General features: G+C 35.4%; 2 protein-coding genes across 2 annotated transcripts; both read right to left on the bottom strand.

Annotated features, from left to right (window-relative positions):
- Positions 1 to 6,962: 6,962 nt before the first annotated feature.
- Positions 6,963 to 18,674, bottom strand: LOC127860670 (dual oxidase 2-like). The gene is made up of 8 exons (XM_052398908.1): positions 18,623 to 18,674; positions 17,971 to 18,068; positions 17,227 to 17,404; positions 16,550 to 16,779; positions 14,103 to 14,260; positions 13,153 to 13,309; positions 8,005 to 8,136; positions 6,963 to 7,387 (listed from the first exon to the last, which is right to left on the bottom strand). The coding sequence occupies exons 3-8, from the start codon at positions 17,390 to 17,392 to the stop codon at positions 7,265 to 7,267; spliced, it is 966 nt and encodes a 321-aa protein (XP_052254868.1). The 5' UTR covers positions 17,393 to 17,404; positions 17,971 to 18,068; positions 18,623 to 18,674; the 3' UTR covers positions 6,963 to 7,264.
- A 1,626-nt stretch (positions 18,675 to 20,300) lies between these two features.
- LOC127859606 (superoxide-generating NADPH oxidase heavy chain subunit A-like) lies at positions 20,301 to 21,736 on the bottom strand. Its single transcript, XM_052397106.1, has 2 exons — positions 21,390 to 21,736; positions 20,301 to 20,419 (listed from the first exon to the last, which is right to left on the bottom strand). The coding sequence occupies exons 1-2, from the start codon at positions 21,577 to 21,579 to the stop codon at positions 20,301 to 20,303; spliced, it is 309 nt and encodes a 102-aa protein (XP_052253066.1). The 5' UTR covers positions 21,580 to 21,736.
- Positions 21,737 to 22,067: the final 331 nt, after the last annotated feature.

Below are 22,067 nucleotides of genomic sequence, written 5' to 3'. Positions count from 1 at the left end.
GTAATGGGCGTCAAACGTGTGCATACCGGACTTTTATGCCTCTGTACTCGCGGGTCTCCATTCAATTTGACATCTACAATTTGTATTCACACCTGGAAACGCATCGGACTGTCGCTTCTTCCCGCTTAATGTACCTACTAATTGTTTATATGCATTTTGCGAGTCACGACTCTTATATTTTTCTGTTCGTTACATATTACTAAAATATACCAATCGGAATGTCGCTTCTTCCCGCTTAATGTACCTACTAATTGTTAATATGCATTTTGCGAGTCACGATTCTTATATTTTTCTGTTCGTTTCATATTACTGAAATATACCTATCATCTTTTCATAAAATAAACTCATAATAATAAAATTATATACCCATTATAACCCGTTACATTACACATTTACAGTAAGACGTTCGTCCAAAGAAATGTTTTCTCATAACGTCTTCAATGAAGTCTAACCATTATGATGCTATTTGTTTAGATTACAAGGTCATCTTAATAAATATACACTACGAAGCGAACGTGCGTTTTTATTTATGTTCCTACTCTGGAATTACAATAAGCTTATCAACCCGCTATTACTATGGACTTTAAATATAAACTTCAGGTAAGAGGTACTATTTGAACATTTCGCGCCACAGTATACTAATCAGTGTTGACGAGTATTTTGCGTGTGCATTTAATCATTAAATTAATGTATACACTATCTACCCATTGACAATTAACCAATATCACGAATGCTTACATCAGTGACAGTGTGACTTATATGTCGGGTTATTCATTACGCATCAAATCGGGTTATTCATTACGCATTAAATCTAATAAACATAGACTCTATATTTGAAAACATACTACTTGCACACGTTCGTTTACATTTACATATTAACTCCAGATGCGAGTGTTACAATCCTTATTAATAACGCGAATATTGTTCGTACACATGACACAAAATACGGAATCAGATGTTCATAAAAATGAGTTTGTTTTTCTTTTTCAATCATTATACGTCAAACTGTTATGAAAGAAAGAAATACCGGTGTATCAAACATGTGTGAGGATTTTAAATAAAATAACACATCACTCATAATTCAAATTGGCAGCGCTAGCTGATTTGTTGCTAGTGGCCGTTTGTCGATATTAAAAACAAGAGGACCATGATGGCCCTGTATCGCTCCACTGTTTTTTAAGCGAAAAAAGCGTGCAATGTGCATGGGTTGAAATGAACTCAAGCATGTGACTTTCTCTTTCTATCTCTCGTCCCACTCGGCGCTTAAAGTTGGAAGGGTGAGCATTTTTATATATAAATTTGGCCCCAGGGGCATAATTTGAACAAACTTGGTAGAGAACTATAAGATGTCACTACATACCAAATTTGGTAGCCCTAGGCCCATTGGTTATGGACATGAAGATTTTTAAAGTTTGCACAAAAGAGGCTTTATATAAGCATATGTTCAGTTTTGTGACCCCTGAGGCAGAGTCAAATTTGAGCCCAGGGGAATAATTTGAACAAATTTGGTAGAGGACTATTAGATGTCACTCCATACCAAATTTAGTAGCCCTAGGCTTTATAATTATGAACAAGAAAATTTTTAAAGTTTGCACAAAATAGGCATTATTTATGCATATGTTCATCTTTGTGACCCCCGGGACAGGGTCAAATTTGACCCCAGGGGAATAATTTGAAAAAACTTGGTAGAGAACTTTAAGATTTTAGTACATACCAAATTTGGTAGAAATAGGCCCAATGGTTATGGACTGAAGATTTTTAAAGTTTGGACAAAATAGGCCCAATATAAGCATAGGTTCATTTTTGTGACCCCTGGGAAACGGTCAAATTTGATCCCAGGGGCTTAATTTGAACAAACTTGGTAGAGGACTATAAGAGGTCACTACATACCAAATTTGGTAGCCCTATGCCATACGGTTATGGACGAGTAGATTTTTAAAGTTTGAACAAAATAGGCCTTATTTAAGCGTATGTTCATTTTTGTGACCCCCGGGGCAGCGTCAAATTTGACCCCAGGGGCATAGTTTGAACAAACTAAGTACAGAACTATTAGATGTCACTACATACCAAATTTGGTAGCCCAAGGCCCTACGGTTATGGACAAGAAGCTTTTTAAAGTTTGCACAAAATAGGCTTTATATAAGCATATGTTCATTTTTGTTACCCCCGGGTTAGGGTCAAATGTGACCCCAGGGGCATAATTTGAACAAATTTGGTAGAGGACTATTAGATGTCACTACATACCAAAATTGGTAGCCCTATGCCATACAGTAATGGACAAGTAGATTTTTAAAGTTTGCACAAAATAGGCCGAATATAAGCATAGGTTCATTTTTGTGACCCCTGGGGAACGGTCAAATTTGATCCCAGGGGCTTAATTTGAACAAACTTGGTAGAGGACTATTAGATGTCACTACATACCAAATTTGGTAGCCCTATGCCATACGGTTATGGACGAGTAGATTTTTAAAGTTTGCACAAAATAGGCCTTATATAAGCGTATGTTCATTTTTGTGACCCCCGGGGCAGGGTCAAATTTGACCCCAGGGGCATAGTTCGAACAAACTAAGTACAGAACTATTAGATGTCACTACATACCAAATTTTGTAGCCCTATGCCCAACGGTTATGGACAAGAAGCTTTTTAAAGTTTGCACAAAATAGGCTTTATATAAGCATATGTTCATTTTTGTGACCCCCGGGGCAGGGTCAAATGTGACCCCAGGGGCATAATTTGAACACATTTGGTAGAGGACTATTAGATGTCACTACATACCAAAATTGGTAGCCCTATGCCATACAGTAATGGACAAGTAGATTTTTAAAGTTTGCACAAAATAGGCCTTATATAAGCATTTGTTCTTTTTTGTGAACCCGGGGCAGGGTCAAATTTGACCCCAGGGGCATTATTTGAACAAACTAAGTAGAGAACTATTAGATGTCACTACATACCGAATTTGGTAGCCCCTAAGCCCTACGGTTATGGACAAAAAGATTTTCAAAGTTTGCACAAAATAGGCTTTATATAAGCATATGTTCATTTTTGTGACCCCCGGGCCAGGGTGAAATTTGCCCCAGGGGCTTAATTTGAACAAATTTATTAGAGAACTATTAGATGTCACTACATACCAAATTTGGTAGCCCTATGCCATACGGTTATGGACAAGTAGATTTTTAAAGTTTGAACAAAATAGGCCTTATTTAACATATGTTCATTTTTGTGACCCCCGGGGCAGTTTCAAATTTGACCCCAGGGGAATAATTTGAACAAACTAAGAAGAGAACTATTACATGTCACTACATACCAAATTTGGTAGCCCTTTGCCATACAGTTATGGACAGAAAGATTTTTAAAGTTTGCACAAAATAGGCCTTATATAAGCATATGTTCAATTTTGTGACCCCCGGGGCAGGGTCAAATTTGACCCCAGGGGCATAATTTGAAGAAATTTGGTAGAGGACTATGAGATGTCTCTACATACCAAATTTGATAGCCCTAGGCCCAATGGTAATGGACGAAAGATTTTGAAAGTTTTCACAAAATAGGCCTTATATAAGCATATGTTCAATTTTGTTACCGACAAGGCAGGGTCAAATTTAACCCCAGGGGCATAATTTGAAGAAATTTGGTAGAGGACTATTAGATGTCTCTACATAACAAATTTGATAGCCCTAGGCCCAATGGTTATGGACGAGAAGATTTTGAAAGTTTTCACAAAATAGGCCTTATATAAGCAAATTTTCATTTTTTGTGACCCCCGGGGCAGGATCAAATTTGACCCCAGGGGCATAATTTGAACAAATTTGAAAGAGGTTCACCCCGGGAACATTCCTGAGAAATTTCATCAGAATTGGACCAGTAGTTTAGGAGAAGAAGATGTTTTAAGGAAAAGTTAATGCACGCACGCACGGACGCACGCACGACGGACACAGGACCATGACATAAGCCCCGATTGCCTTTGGCCAGTGGAGCTAAAAATCAGCTAACACCTAACAAACGCACATGATCATTAATCGGACTATTAAGAAGTAAAACTGATGAACAATTGCATAACAGAGACATGCTCCTATTATTTCCATATTTAACATATTAATGACTTCACTGACTAATCAAATGTTCATCGCATTACCTAGAAGAAAATAGTTTCCAAATGCATCGATTTGCCAACCTAGTTTAATTAGTACAAACATGCATAACATGTAAAAAGTTTGAGATAAATCAGGGCAAATATGTAAATGACTTTCAAACAAACTATTTCTACAGTGGCTTTTGCAACAATATCATGGAAAGTAAAGCATGCAGAAGCGTTCAAAAATCAACCAATGTGTCTCTTTATTTTCCTTTTGAATAGTTCTTTATTCGAAACATGAACCATATACATGTACTCCGCTTTGTGAGCTCATTGTGCGTATTAATAATTTATAATCTATTCCTTTTCATATTCGTTAATAATAGATGTGATCAGCAAGCATTAACAAATACCCTTTGCAAACCCGCGAGTTGAATGTGCGCCTAGCTAAGCAAATCACAATCAACAACTGAACGATTCATGTTAGATCTGCATAGTACAAAGCGCCTAGCTAAGCAAATAATAGAACCTCAACTAGTCCAATTTTGAACAGTCAACAATTGAATGATTCATGTTAGATCTGCATAGGACAAAAATACGAGCGTTGGACTTTCCGTTGTATTTGATTAAAGTATAACTAGTGCACGATTTGACTAGTTGTGCTACAAAATAGGCTTGGTCGTCCATTTAGGACAACATTATACAGTATTGTATTGCATCAATAAAATATCGTTAAAGGATGAACTTGATACGAACTTATATGACCCGCGTCATTCAAACAAGGGCATTAAGCCATATAAACGCTGGTCAGGCGCTACCATGCCCGCTGATGAGAAAACGTAAAACTTGCGTGACATGCGAACACGATAGCTCCTGACAAGACTGCACGAATGCGCGGGCCAGCATAGAGCTACGCTCGCTGCATATGGCATAATAACCCTTTCAAATTATGCGGGTCTGATCTTAACACATATAACTTGTACACATAGTGCCAGTTACGCGGTCTCGGTAGTTTTCAGACTATACTTACGAGGTCAATAAAAAAACGGGGTCTGTATACAACCCCGCGTTCTAGGCACCTTTAATTACTATAAGGGGGGTGTAGGGGAAGTAATGCAATCACATGTCACAATAAGGTCTTAAATCGAAAACCACAATCACGCCTGCAATTGAAATGTTATATACCTCGCTAAGAATTTCGCTTTATATTTCCTTGTATAAGACGTTAAATAAAGGACGTATTTATATACAATGATATATAAGGTACAAGAAAAATAAAACAAGTTTTTACTTTTTACACTTTAACTATATATATATATATATATATATATATATATATATATATATATATATATATATATATATATATATATATATATATATATATATATATATATATATATAGTCAAGCTTAAAAAGTAAAAACTTGTTTAATTTTTATTTTCAACAGTCTGTCGACAAATGATGCAATTCAGTAATTGTATTTACAATAAACATGGTGTTAATTTATAATTTATCCTATTCCATCTGTTATGATAAAAAAATAATATGAATATACTAATGATTATGATTACGAAACCTTTTTTATTTATTAAAAATATAACAAAAGCATTTTTTTCTGTGTTTTCACTTTTCACATCATTACGATAAAAGTTTCTTACAGAAAGAGTACCAGAATTTTCAAGGTTACTGAAATGCCACATCATAAGTCGTTAGAACCACATGTGTTTGGTAATACTGTTTCATCAGTTCCCAGAGGTAATTTTATAGCTGTATCCCATAGAATCTAATGCCTCCTGTCAATCACCGAAACGTAACCATGGACTACGGACCTTGGTCTTTAAGTCCCTAATAAAATCCAGACCTTTTAAACAAAGATGGGTTGGTTGAATGTCGTGGCTGATCGGCAATTGACCGGGTCAACCAAGCCCTTAATACTAAAGTTCAGTGAAACAACTGACAAAGAAAACTCTAGAACAGCTATTCTTGTGATATTGGTGATAATGTTCAGCAAATAATCATAAACAAAATTCGTTTCACTATTTTTTTCAAACTGCATCTTTATCCGCTCGATTATGCCTTATGATTGTAAGGTGCAAGGAAAGTTCGAACAAGCGGTGAAACTTAATTAACTGTCAGAAACCGTAAAAGGACGATATCAAACTAATGAACAAACTCAAAACTACGGTTTTCACATTGAAAGCTGTATGTTTTCTATTTAAATTCAATATGGCATAATATATTATTTACATTTTCAGATTTTATCTTTCCGCAAGGATTGTTTCTGATACATAAACAAAAGTATATTTTTAATACTTTCTTCGGTGTTATTTGGTAATCATATTCACACAACTAAGGTTAATAAAGTTCCAACCTGCATACTTGAACGGTTTCATTAGAGGTCAGACCCGAAAACAAAGGTAATCAGCAGGTATTATTTACAACTGTGTGTTCATTGATTCAATTGGGCCTCCTGGTTGTAATTTCTTGAACATTTAATCTCACATTCCAAAAGGTCAAAGTCTAGGTTAAACAGGTACGCACTCAATGAAAACAAACACACTTATTGGGAATTGATCTCTGTTTTATTTATCAGATGAAAAGTTTAAATAAGCACTATGATAGCGGTATATAAACTATACATGATTATAATAAAAACATAACAATAGTTCACAACCCTGGCTTGAATGACGAATGATATATTTATATATATCTATAGGTTTATTCTAAAAAAAAATAAAAGGAAGAAAGTATGCGGAAAGAAGTTTGCGCTTTAATTGATTTAAATCACAGCTTCATGACAAAATTACATAAGGCATATGCATATATGCACTAAAAAATGTTGAATTTAACATTTGCGAATTAATATATGGCTACTATATAAATCGTCGGAACATAAAAGCATCGAAACAAATTGACAAAATATTATATTGAATTAATAACATTTTTCCTGTTAAGATATGCCATATGATCATTTTGAAAAAAACACATAACTCTTAATACTTTCTTAAACGGGTCACGACTTATTTTTACTGCACGTATAAAATTTCACGCACAATAACGATACATGTATTTATCTACTAATCATTATACGATTATATTGACAACCAAAAGGTGGTAAAAGTTTCAAAAGTCCGAATGTAGAAAATGTCGTCTTAAAGTCACCGTTAACACTTTAAATAAAACTTCAAAGACTCAAAAGTTTTCAAAATGATGTTCGAACAAGGCCTTTGTACTTCTGCTGCTTTCTACGCATGCGCGTTCGACGCTTTTAGTGACACCAGGTGGGCCACATGAAAACACACCCACTTTACGTACCTGAAACCGATTACCATAAAAATTGTATGTTAATGTACAATACATTATAGTTACCCGATTTTGTATGTGTTATCCGATAACATAAGATGCTTACGCTTATTATTATTATGTTTATATGTATATATGTATGATGGTATTTGGGCTGTACATTTCTATAATTTAAATAAAGTATTACCAAATAAGAAGCGTGTATTTCATTCGTGAACAATTAAATTCGATATTCATAACGGTCTTGGTGTATGACTTACCATTGGATGTGTGCGATGCACGACGAGGTGTTTGACTTACCATTGGATCTGAGCGATACATGCTTTTGCAATTTGATTTTCCGAGGGGCTTTGCGCTATACACAGTCTTGGTGTTTGACTTAATATGGGGTGTGGGTTATAAACGGTCCGGGTGTTTGACTTACTATAGGGTGTGTGCGAAAACCGGTCTTGGTGTTTGACTTACCATGGGGTGTGCGCTATACATGATCCGGATGTTTGACTTACCATATGGTGTGTGCGAACACCTGTCTTCGTGTTTGACTTACCATTGGGTGTGCGCTTTACACGGTCCGGGTGTTTGACTTACCATAGGGTATTTACGATGGACGGTTTTGGTGTTTTACTTACCATAGGGTGTGTACGAGGCAGGGTTTTGAACATGCTGCTCAGGTGGGGGCGACCGAAGTGCGTGTTGGCTTTCAGGCTGGTGAACACGCTCTTCCCGCCAGACAGTTCTTGGCAATGCTCCTCGCAGATATACTGAAAAAGTAATGTCACTTTGTTTTACCATATAAGAACTGAATAAATGAGTGTATGTTTATTGCGAAGTACATTATGTAATTTACCACCAGGGGCTTCATTTTATTATGACCCACATTGTGTTCCAGCACTCCTACCTTATGACTCCGGAAAGGCAGGGCGAATTATAAGTATAGTTTTTATTTTCAACTTTTTTAGTGTTTACTTAAGGACTTTAATTGGGTTATGGTTTTTATTGTGGGTGGAATATCGGAGAGCCAAGAGGAAGCACCATATACATGTATCGGGTATGATGACGACAAACCAAACTCACATGTGACGGGAGCGGAACCCTGACCTCCTAGCTGAGAAGCGCGTGTACGCTGCGCTAATCAGATAAGCGCACTGTATAAATGGGGAGGCGGAAAACTACAACGGGCGAGGCATGGTATGGTATTACGCAAGGGGGGGTAAGAGGGTTAGGGTTAGGGTTTGGGTTAGTGTAAGGGGTCGAGTTAGGGTTTGGGTTAGCCTAAACCCAACCCTAACCCTTACCCTAACCCTAACCCTTACCCTAACCCTTTTTTGCGGTTATCACCCCTCACCATGCCTCGCCCGTTGTAGTTTTCCGCCTCCCGTATAAATGACCCTTGTCATATACATTAAATGTAAGTCGTAAAAGTCTACCATTTTATTATATATATGATCTTGCATGAGTGGTCGTTTTGTATTGAATTTAAACGATTCATCTAAATAAAGATAAAAACGAGGCTTGTCGAGTTTTTATCTTTATTTAGATGACGAGTATTATAAATTCAATACAAAATGACCAGGAATCTAAGATTCTACTTATAACATGACCAACAAATTTTCTTTTTATGTTATGCTCTTTTCACCGTTTATTCATTTTGCATAAGAGTTTAACTGAAGAAATTCGCTGGAATAATGACGTCATTTCGTCAAGAAAAATGACGTCATTTCACAGTTATATAACTAGTGTAATAACACCCGTGTAATAAACAAAATTGAGCATTACGTTATTTCACTCCTGGAGCGTAGGTCATGTTATAATATAAAATATTTTCTTGTAAAGACGGTTTTGTTTTTCCTGCAAAACAAATTTTAGAATACTAGTTCTAACAATCCGTAGCAATTACGATGTAATATTATTATTCTTATCAACTCGTGCATGTAGTATATTTGTATTCACGCTAGCTTGTTGTAGTAATTGTCATTAATTTCGCACCATTTTTCTTTAACTAGTCTTATAGATGATATAAAAAAAACGTTCCAACAAAAAAGCGACTTTTGTAAAAATATGCTCAAGGCGAAAATGAACATCATTAATACACGTATCAATTATTTCAAATTGTAAAAAATCCTTTTCACGAACTTAAATATTAGTCTTATGATCGTTCTAAAGGATAGCGAATCGTACTTGAATCTATGGAATATAACGTAAGGTTGGTGTTCAGAAGACGTCTAGCAGTCGAGTTTGGATGTGTTTTATCACAATACTAGAGAGGAACAGAATCCAATGCATTAATACTTGACACAACCCCCGACGCCGATACAAGTTCTCGTAAGACCATACTGCTGAACTATTCCATTATAATATGATTATAATGAACTTTTTACGACATTGTGTTCTTTTAAAGCAATAAAAATTACGAACTGTTTTATTTCGAGCAAATATTGCTGTACTCAAAAGTACGATAAGTGAAGAAACCGTTCGAACGTTTGTAAATTCAAACAAGAAATATCTTCTAAAAAAATACTCGGCGTATATCCTGACTTTGAGAAAAAAGTAGATAATTTATTTGTTAAAGGTAGATAATTTATTTTTTTAAGTTATTAAATTAAAACCCAAGGTTTAAGTATTTTTGTTTCCTTTGTTCACTTAAAAGTCTCATATCCACCGCATGAAATGTTTGTCATGAAGTGCACGTATGTTAAACAACCTAAAAGTGTTTGTAGAAACAAATTTCACATCATATGTCCCATCGCGTGGCTTTTGTGCATTTATTTCTTTGTCATCGAATCATTTGATATTTGATTAAGACGCAGTTTTCTTTCCACACTTTCAAATAATACTGCTACATTCGCGTCATGCGTAAATGTGCGGCCAGCGTAGCTCAATCCCAGCGTGCGCAGTTGCTACGCGTTCCGACATTAAAAAGAACGCAGGATTTCGTGGTATCTCCTGAGTATCGTCCTAAGTATGCATATCTTGAAAAGACGACAAAGGCTGGACTGGAGCTACGTTGGCAGCATAATGCATAAATCCCATTTTCGAATGAAGCGGGTCTTAAAAAAACTCATTGCGTCGTGTAAATGGAACCTCAAACCACAATACTTTCAGAAATACAATTGAAGTCACACTTTGTTATTTAAAGCAACTGGCAAATGTCGGTAGCCTATTGTGGCTTGCAGGAAAAAAATTAAGACAGACTTACCGCCTACGTCAAACATGTGTATTTAGATAATTAAATGATTTCCCTTCAATCATGGACCCTATACTATTCCTGTAGTTTTGACTCACAGTGCAAGACAAATGGCATTTACAAATTGCATTAATTTCTTTCCTTAAAATGCGTGTCATTTAAAATCTTGAAACCAATACTGTGTTATCAACATAATGCGTTTATTAATAGTATATTCCGTCTTCCCCTGACGATTTACTGACCCAGCACTGACCCTGTAAGTCTTGGGGATTTAATGCACCGGTAATGAGTAATTGCAAGTGGACAAATATGAACATGCAGAGAGTTTTCCGCATTTCCCTACACTGAATAGTGATACATCCCATACTACAAAGCCCCGGTAATTTGTCCAATGATACGTAGGATTATGCTCAAATCAGCCAATGGAATGGAGTGCATTCATTCGGGTTTGTTGGCGTTATGTAAAGGCCATTTAAGGTGAAACGCTTGGTTAAACAGCTACGGCGAAAAAGCAGTCATGCATGATACGGAAACAGAAAAACGCTATTTGCAAATATACTTTCTCGTATTTTATTGTTGAATACAATGCGTTAAAGTTGAATGAGATTGATAAGTATACAAGATAAGTATTAATGCAAAGCATCAAAGGGCGTCGGGAATTTTAGTGTAAAAGGCACTCAATGAAGTTACATGGAACGATTTTCTTTCTACTGTAAATATAAATATATTGGCCGATTATTTTAATCAAAATAGAAAAAGATACTGGTATAACCATTATTTTCGATGTTGTGTTATAACCCCCAAATAACCATTATCTATGATGTTGTGTTATAACCCCAAAATAACCATTATCTATGATTTTGTGTTGCAACCCCCAAATATTCCATAGTTCATTTTATTAACATTGGTTTCCTTTTTTTACTGGCATCCGTATGCAATGTTCATAAATGGAACAGAACTGTGTAGGTTTTAAAAAATCTGCTTCATCTCACAAAATGCGCATTGATAGTGTCACCTAAAAAAGTCCATACCAAAGGGTTCATACCACCTGGATGGTAATACGTGTCGCGCTTCGCGCTCTATATGTGGTTCTTAAAAAAAAACTCCGAGGAGTGCTTGACTCTAGGAAAACAGGTTGCTGGGACACAGCTCCTGCTCGATACTTTATCACAACTCATTGTTACAATCAATAATACGTGTCGCGCTTCGCGCTCTATATGTGGTAGGGATAGTACTTAGGGCCTATGATAGAAAACCACAAACAACAACAAAATACATGCAAAATAGATATGTTGTTTGCATTTATTTGTTAATATAAAAACACGTGTATTTTTTTATAAGATATTTAAGAGATGTAAGAAATTTTAATTAACGTTGTCACCACGCGGCATACATTAATTAAAAAAAAAAATGTGCAACGTTGTTTTTAGGTCGCATTAAAACCTAGTTTTTTTAAATGCTATTTAAAATAAAATAATAAAAAAATATATATATGTATATATATACATATACATATATGCATATATGCATATATGCATATATGCATATATACAGATATGCATATATACATATATACATATATGCATATATGCATATATACATATATACATATATACATACATATATATATATATATATATATATATATATATATATATATATATATATATATATATATATAGATATATATATATATATATATATATATATATATATATATATACATTTATATATATATATATATATACATATACATATGTACATACACATATATACATACACATATACACATATACACATATATTTATATAAATATATATATACATATTTACATATATACATCTACATACATACATCTACATACAAACATATATATAGATATATATATATATATATATATATATATATATATATATATATATATATATAATATATATATATGTATGTATGTAGATGTATGTATGTAGATGTATATATGTATATATATATATATATATATATATATATATATATATATATATATATATATATATATATATATGTATGTATATATATAAATATATATATATAATATATAAATAAATAAATAATTTAAATATAACAAAATGCTCCCCGCCTGGGAAGGAACCGAACCCAACAACTCCCGATCGCTAGGCGGACACCTCATCCACTTCACCACGGCGACTGTTGTCATTTCAGACAAAAATGTTGATTATTCATTTAAAGTTTCACCGGTTCGCGTATTTGCCCAGTCCCTGTGATCTTTTATTAGTGCCCAGTCCCTGTGTTTAGCTATTAATTAAAAGAATTAACTTTGCATCTTTGGCAATAAATGTTGTAATAAATATAATAGGCACAAATGCAGTACTTATTTACACTAATTTAAACAAAAAATCACCACTATGCAAGATATTCTTGAAACAAAAATATATACATTGATCCGTACAATAACTGCTCCTCCCATAAGCGAAAAAAAATGCATTACATACTAGTCGCCGCTCTCCAGAGCGACGCCAATAATTATTGTATTGTTACAATTGTTACTATCCGATTGCTGTTTGAACAATCCGTATAAAACAAGTACTGTACCCACCAACATGGCGGTGCGAAGGTCGAAATTCTGGAAAAACTGCGTGATGAATATGTCAATGGAGACCATTCCCTTCGTGTCTATCGCCTCCACTTCCTTCAGGATGCCGAGCAGCCACTCGAAGTGACGTTGACTTTCGGTGACCCCAGATGAAAAATAACTGAAACATGTACAGTTCTAGGAATAATGGCTAAATTCGATTTCATGGCGCCTGGGACAGAGATCTTTATTTTATTTGTATAAGGTATCTCAAAAAATGTGCATCGGTGCGAAGCAACGTAAATATTCCACTCATTAGATGTATGCATCCTATTGCTATACTCCTGTTATATTATACACCGTTCTTTAGATTACACAACGTGACCATAACGTTTTATATATATAGTCATTGAACATAACAAAATAACTACAAATACTAACGTGGTTATCTTATATTTTTGTACTATAGAAATTCACTGATTCGAGATTAGCATGAACAGTCCGCATATGATAATCTGAGAAGACCCTTTGCACCAAGACTGGATTTTCGATTAGGAGACACTTTTTATCAACGAAATATTCCGTAAAAGAAAACAGCGTCTTGCCCGATAAGTCTGTGCAAAGGGAGACTAAGCTGGAACGAGATTTTACCCAATGAGTTGCTCAATTATTTAACCGTATATCAAACACCTATTGAAGGGACCGTGGTCTAGCTTCGACACACTGGCGCAAGAACGTGTTGTCTGATGTTCTATTCCTCGCCCAAACCCAATCTTATATTTAGTAATGTGCATGAAACATCAAACGAATATACAGTGTACAGGGGTAGTGGATTCACACCGGACATTAAAAACTTAATGTTTTCTCCTTTATGTCAAACTATCGACCATAACTCAACAAACAAAGCGTCCGATGGTCATACGGAAAATTCTCGGTGCGCTCAAGACAGGCTAACTACACACACTGACACGTACCTTCTGACACCTTGTAGGTGTTTTTGATGGAGGTCATGTGCACGAAGTCCTTTAGTATTGAGGCGTACGGTGTGACCCCTATACCGGCCCCGACCAGCACGGACACGTCGTGCGTGTACCACTCCTGCTGCCGCGCCATACGGGCCGTCAAGAAAGAGCTAGAGGGTAAAATGAGTATTAGCATATTAAAACATCAGATACGTTCGTGGGACAATCCGTTGTATAAACTTCAGCTTTAGTATGTTTCTGTTTTGCATAAATATACCCAATCATTCGTTTAAATGAGATTAGTATAACATTGTTACTATATAATTGTTATTCGACACAAGACTTTGTTTTTAAATAAAAACACGATGACAACTATACATGTAAACACATTTTAACGGTAACCAATGTTTTGATTTTCTTTCCTAAAAGTTCGCGAAAACGCGTGTTAAACGCGCAATAATTAAATATAAAAATCAACTAAATTCTTCGCTGTCTAATGTAGCTCTATACAACCATTACGGATGAGAATGTCTTCTTATTAGCGTTTTTTCTACGAATTTATAACACTTAGTAATACAAATTAAGTCAAAAGAACTTAAAATTGAATGGTTTGATATAAGCGTATTTGAACGATAAATCATTGTTAAGCTCCGTCGATGCTAACTCGTTTTATTTGCACTCCTCATACCCGTAGCCAGGGGGGGGTGCGTTGGGTGCATTCGCACCCAATCTTTTTTGACGAGTAAAAAAAGTGTACTATAAGTTGCACCCTACTTTATTTGACGCAAAAACCGTTTTTATTTATTTTACAGAACCCAGTGAGTCTTTGTATTTTAGCGTTAAAATAATTTTGTGTTCAATATGCAATCGACAGGTCACCATATAATTAATTTCTCGATTAAGTAATTTCCAAGATAGCGCGTGATTTTTATTTACAATTTTAACCGTAGAATTGTAAAAATCAATAGAATTTTTGACAGTAAAAATTTGAGAAAATCTAAGAAGCCGGTCCGCAAAATCGAATTGGAATCTTTGTTATAAATTAATATTTGTTTTCTGTATAATGCAAAATGATTAACTTGGCACTCTGATCCGTATAAAATCGATACTTATTTATAGATATTTGATACTAAATAATTGTTTTGTCACTTTTGTCATCGCAATAAATGTCTGTTAAAGCTATAACTTTAATAGATAACATAACAAAATGATGAAGCCTACCTTTTGTGGGTTGAATTCCCAGTCCAATAACCTTTTTCGACAATTATCTAAATGGCTTGAAAAACAATTTGATTAACTTGAATAAATAATCTGATAAAAAATAAAATAGATAATAAATACATTTTAGATTATTGTTAACGGAATGTTATGTCAGTTTCCGGAAATGACTTAAATCAAAGGACACCCTTCGACTATTGCCGAAGACTAATGAGTCACTGGTTAATAATTTGCATTATACCACGATTTATAACAATGACACATTGTGAACAGCATTGTCGACAGACTGCGTTGTCTTTTTGTTATATCCCCGTACAACCATTTTCGGATCCCCTTAAAGGTTTTCAAGCAACAAAAATATCAGCTATGCTCAACATGGTATTTTTGTAGCTTACCAACACTTTATGGCAACTGTTCTGCTCCAAATACACAACATCCACAATGTTATAATTATGTCAAACTTTAAACTAGGAATGTCTTTCTCTTTAACAGTTGTTGTAATGAATTTAAAGCGTTATAGCATATGATCAGGTGGACGTTAACGTTTAATGTCCATCAACTGTGACGGATCTTGAGCATATAAGGGGCAAATAAGTACATCTTCTTCAACGTGCTGGTATACATTGTTAAGGACTTTGAGACCATAGGTCCAATAGTTTGTGGTAATAGGGTCTTAATGAAGTCTTAAGTGTTATATGTTTCTGAAATTCGATCAAAAAATGTGGTTATTGAAAAACGTGGTGGGGAATACATGTATGTTATATCATATTCATGTCGATCAGTCACTGAGTATGGTCAATGAAAGTGAAATTTCATATAAAAATGCTCTATAACTTCAGTCTCTAAATACAGTTAAAAAGTGACCAGAATGCAGGAGTTTACGTTTCATTTTAAAATTTTCTAGGGGAAGAACCTCCAAAACCCCCGATTGCAGGAGGGGGACATCCCCTCCCGCACATAACCCCTTCGCCACTTCGTTGCTCAATAACAATCGTCGATGGCAACAATTCGCACCCCCTAATCAAAGCCCTGGCTACGGGCCTGCTCATTAACACGGGTACTATATACAATACTGTGTTATATGTTGATATACAATTTACGTCGCATTTTTATAACAGAGTTTGAATTATGATTATTATAAACATTGACTTGTGTTTATGTGGTTTATGTCTAAATAAATACATTTTAAACTACACATCCGAATTGGAGAACGGAAACAAGCAATCAAGGCTTCGATCTACCTTCGGGTAATTCGCCTCCTTCGAATACTCTTGGTCAAAGGTGTTCCGAAGGGCGATAGCCCAGGGCCCGACTGCCCGGATGTGGACCGACAGGGTGTCCTCGTGGGGTGCAGAGGTCAAGGTAAATGGGTGGTACTCGTTGGAGCCCAGGGGCAGGCACGCTATCCGCACCCACTGGCCGGACTTGGAGTCGAACCTGGGCGGTCTCTTGAATTCGATGATGGTAACGTCTGTAACCAGAGGCTCGCCTATTATTGTCACCAGTCATTAACCAAAATACGATTCTAAAAGGTGGAACTTTAACAACTTTCAGACTGTATTTAGTTATTTGGGATAAAACGTGTTTGGATCTCAAGTTTTTACAAATTATTTTTTACGGGACGATGTGATAAACAGCTATATAGGCGAAGGTTTGCGAAGTAACATTTTGAAATATCAATATCTTTCTAGACAGAGCACAGGTGATTTAGTTTGCGCGAGAATCCAAATATACCAGCTAGTGTGCATTGTAGTGGACAGTGTACACCGGCGGGAAAGAATGGTACGTCATTTAATTGGCCATAAGGTTCCGAACCATATTCCCTTACGTTTACAAAGCAATATAAGGTCACACGCAATCATGCATGGCATGCTTACTCTCGCACAATCACGCACTTACATTACTCTCGCCATCTTACCTGACGCGAGATTCTCGGCTCTCACGATGGACATCTCCATCCGTTTCCGAGAGAGGCTGAACATCTTGTCGATGGTGAACAAGATAGCGGGGCCCACGAAGTACACGTAGAACGTCGGCTTCTGGACAATCATCGAGGCACCGTGCAGGATCGTGAGAACGTACATTATCACGATAAGCTGGAATATCAAACAAACATTTAGTTTAAAAAATGCATTATTGAACAAGTATGCGAACACGATGATAACTACACGCATATGTTTAGAACATGGGTATTGGGAATTAAAACACGGATATGGGATCGAATGCGCGGTTTTGTGAAGAAGTTAATTGATATGTTTATAAGCAAACGGATATTGGAATTAGTTCACGAATACGTGTATTAGTACGCGGTTTTCTTAATAAATACGCAGATGTGTGAAATAATATCATTTAAACGGATATGTGGATAAGTACACGGATTATTTATTGAGTTCACGTATATGTGAATTATTACAGTATACGTTCACAACTATACGGATACGTAAATTACAGCACAAGAGCATGAATAAATACAACAACCACACGCGGCTATGTGAATTATAACACCGATATGATAATTAGAACATGGATATAGAAATTCGTAAAACGATATGTGAGTTATAACACAGATATTTCAATACGTGCACGATAATTTGAATGAGCACTTGCGTTTGAGAATGAATGCATCGTTACGCGCTCTGCGGACTCTGTACGCGTCGCCTACCTTGTGAGAGAGCCAGAAGGCGTTGAAGATGAGTCTGCGGACCGTCTAGGTGGCGTACACAACACAGATCACGACCACCAGCAGCAGCCCTGTAAAACCTGCAACACGTACCACCGGTTGAAAGAGTGTGGTAATCCATGGTACAAACCCGGGTTTGTATACAAAGTTCCTTATGGGGAATGTTAAAACACAGTCTATACAATTCCTTCTTTAAAGACTTCACTTTTATTGCGTATGTCTCTTGACAAGAAAATGGATTATACACGTGTTCGTTAACAGATTTATAATGTAACCCTTACATGAACAGAAATCATTTGACTTACAATTGACCATCATCAAGGTACTTAGTGCAGATTTCCGTATGGAGCTTACTGAATTGCGTACATTAGTAATGTGTGGAACATTGCTACGATTGGCTCAAAATACCACACAAAATAAGTGCATGTGTAAACAATATAAAACAAATAGACAAAGTTATTTCTGACTATTTAATACAGCGATCTTTGTTTTCAAATACATATAAATTTGGCGTACATTACGAGTAAAAAGTTCCAACACACGAGCAAATAGCACACTAAATATATATCTATGACATATTTCATTATGAACATTACATATTATGTTCTCGGAGAATGGATAATCTTAAACTTACCGGTAGGGTTCCCAAAGAACCAGAAATTAAACGTAGGCTGTATATCGGCACTGAAAAATAGCGAAATATAACATTCACTCAGGGGTTTGTCTTGTTTCCATTTCATACACGGGTCCATTTCAAACAACTGACATTGAAAGGGGCGTTGGTTAATTAACAAGCAAACACTGAAAAAAACGGATTATCAATAAGAACAAGAAGTAACGTCAAGATTTTGAAGTGATCTTTGTATATCGTTGCTGATACACCGAATTGCAGGTCTGGTGAGTAGGAATGCAACAAGGAGGTGTCAAATAAAGTGGTTTGATAAAAGGCATCAGAGAGAGTTATGTATTATTCCACCCGTTTCGAATTATAGGGGGGATATACTGAAGACACCATAGGCGTCTGTACGTCTGTCTGAATGGGTTATATATATATATATATATATATATCGTCTACTAAATGAAATAAGTCATGTAACTGACATTATTGTACATTTTTACTTTTTTCCATTTTTGTGTTCATTAAGGTGACATACATCAACTGTTAAAATATTAAGTCATCCTTTTTGGAAAAAATAATGTTTTTACCAAATTTTCGAAATCGACATTACGAACACATGTACTTTTCTGAATGTAAAAAGTAGCGTTACTGACATTTTGTTATATTTTCAGGAGAAGCAAAAAACTGTTTTATCAAAATAATAAACATGTTTTCGTATTCAAATTTTCTGATTAGTATTATTATAACACCTAAAAAACCAAACAAAACTCCAAATTGTTATGTATTTTTTAAAACAATAAACAATTGAGAAAGGAGCAGTTACCACAATTTCAACACTGAAATATTTTGAATGCAAAAATAACGTAAGTGCTCTTACTGTATTTCAGAAAATGTCGGAAAATATGCATTCCTAAACAATTCACAAAATGTCAGTTACCCTAGTTATTACATTCAGTAGACGATATGTGAACGTAGAACTTTCAATCTTGTTGGCATTGTGCCCTTTTGACACAAAGCTATGAATAAGCAGGTTTTTTATCCTTAGTTAAATTGTTATTTTTTTTTTAACTTAGATATTCTATTACATACTATTCATTAATATAGACCATTAGCAAAATAACATCTTTGAAACCTCAAAATCCAGATGTAGAAGTAGTATTCTACAAAGGTTTCTAACATTATGTCCTAGGACAAAAACTGACTCATCCCTTAACGGAACAATGTTAATATATAATGTATTAGTACGCTAACTTTAAAGTACTTATATTGACTTATAAAGTACAAATATCTGTTCATCTTAAACCATAAAGCCGACGTTTTACTTTAGGTAAGTATATTCACATCGAGGTCCTCTACATAATGTTTTGATAACTTGCCGCTATGGTAAAAAATGTCACTACGCGAGGGTACATAATTTATGTAGTAATATTATCCTTTTTTTTCTTCTCTGAAACCTTAGTGAACTATATGGCATATAATATTCGGGAGGGATGGGGGTTTTCTGCATAAATAATTTGACAAGCACTTTTAGCTTTGGGACTATACAATTCCACATTGTTTAAGGGGTCGTAAAACAGAATATATATCAAGGTATTCAATTATTTTTTTACATATTTATTTCACAGCAAACACATAACCTTACTATATTTGTCTATCGATCGAGTAAAAAAAAATTAAGTTGAGATTCAGAAGACTATTGTTTCAATTTCTCATATTCGTACCGGAAAACGATGGTGTCAAAGATACACAGGTATTTGGTCGGCTGCGTTGCTAGGTGATAGAAGTTAAACCCGTATTCAACCACGTGTACGGCTATAACAGACAATGCAGATCAGAAGCGCGCCCACCTTCATACAGTATGTAGACAAAAATACTATCATGAACATACATATCAATGACTTTCGTATTTTTTTTAGAAAATGCATTTTATAACACATTTTGGCTTTACTGTTTGGACTAAAATACTTAGGACAAAGATATAGTACGCAGTTTGATTCCCAATGCAGCAATTCATAACATTGTACATGTAGCTTAGATATGTATCGGTATCAGAACCATATCTGGTTAGTGTAATATACCCGCAATACGACTTGTTGTTATCCTATCGATTTTAGTGTAGTTATAAAGTAACATGATAACTTTCGGTACATGTGAAGTGGTAATAATGTGAAAGGATACTTCCGGTAAATGTGAAGTAGCATTAATCTGACGAGATAACTTCCGGTTAAGGTGAAATAGTAATAATGTGACAGAATTACTTCCGGTTATTGTGAAGTATTATTAATGTGACATGATAACTTCCGATTCATGTGCAGTAGTAAAAATGTAAAATGATAACTTCAGGTTAATGTGACGTAGTATTAATATGACGGTATAACTTCCGGTTAATGGGAAATAGTAATAATGTTACAGGATAACATCCGGTTAATGTGAAGTAGCAATAATGTAACAGAATAACTTCCGTTTAATGTGAAGTACTAATAATTTGATAGGATAACTGCCGGTTAATGTGAAATAGTAATAATGTGACACGATAACTTCCGGTTATTGTGAAGTAGTAATAATGTGACAGGATAAATTTCCGTTTAGTGTGGAGTAGTAATACTATGACGGCATAACGTCCGGTATATGTGACGTAGTAATAATGTGACAGGATATGATAATGTGAAGCAGTAAGAATGGGACATGATAACTTCCAGTTAATGTGAAGTAGTAACAATAATACAGGATAACTTCAGGTACATGTGAAGTAGATATAATGTGAGAAGATAACTTCCGGTACCTGTGAAGAAGAGCGCGGTCCATGCCACGACCTTGTGGAATGAGACGATGGAGTCGAAGGGTGCGTACAGATTGAGGAAGGTTCCCCGCAGGAAGGTGATGGTGTTGCGCAGCATGGTTACCAGCAGAAGCGAGAAGCAGAACGACATGGCGGCAGCGGCACCCCGCGTCGTGCTGATACCGTAGCTCATGAGCGCCCGTAGGCCGCTGTGCTCGCGCTCCACCGTGTAGATTGGCAATACAAACACGATTGTGTTATTTCAATGGTAAATTGTATTCCATTCATATCACAGTGGTCAGTTACCCAAATCATACTTTTCCTGGGTTACCTGGTGTACCATGTCTTAGTGCACGCACTTACGCCTGTAAGTGTAATTTGCAATAATTCAATCAGATATAGGGGAATAATGACAGTTCAATTATCCTCACAGAAATAATGTGGCATAGAGAAGGCGAATCTCAAATTTTGTTCTCCAGCCATTTTACCAACTGAGCTAGTCGATTCAAGATCTGCTCTAGCTCTTGAGAAATGATGGCGATTTTTTACACATAATAATATTGTTTATATTGAATTGTGCATAAATTTTGAGATAACGTTTTTTTTTACATTTACCATGGCACTTCTTACCGGTACGTTAAATACTAGTGTGTTTATACAAACGATATTTCCACTAATACT

Source organism: Dreissena polymorpha, chromosome 15 (assembly GCF_020536995.1).
Source record: "Dreissena polymorpha isolate Duluth1 chromosome 15, UMN_Dpol_1.0, whole genome shotgun sequence".
Classification (NCBI taxonomy): Eukaryota; Metazoa; Mollusca; class Bivalvia; order Myida; family Dreissenidae; genus Dreissena; species Dreissena polymorpha.
This window is presented reverse-complemented; position numbering and strand designations above follow the sequence as displayed.

Excerpts from the sequence above, each read along its gene's own strand:
- LOC127860670 (XM_052398908.1), bottom strand. The coding sequence starts at position 17,392 with ATGTACGTTCTCACGATCCTGCACGGTGCCTCGATGATTGTCCAGAAG. Across the intron at positions 16,780-17,226 it reads AGCCGAGAATCTCGCGTCAG|ACGTTACCATCATCGAATTC; the intron begins GTAAGATGGCGA and ends CTCTGGTTACAG. Across the intron at positions 8,137-13,152 it reads ACCTTCGCACCGCCATGTTG|TATATCTGCGAGGAGCATTG; the intron begins GTGGGTACAGTA and ends TTACTTTTTCAG.
- LOC127859606 (XM_052397106.1), bottom strand. The coding sequence starts at position 21,579 with ATGAGCTACGGTATCAGCACGACGCGGGGTGCCGCTGCCGCCATGTCG. Across the intron at positions 20,420-21,389 it reads GACCGCGCTCTTCTTCACAG|CCGTACACGTGGTTGAATAC; the intron begins GTACCGGAAGTT and ends TGTCTGTTATAG.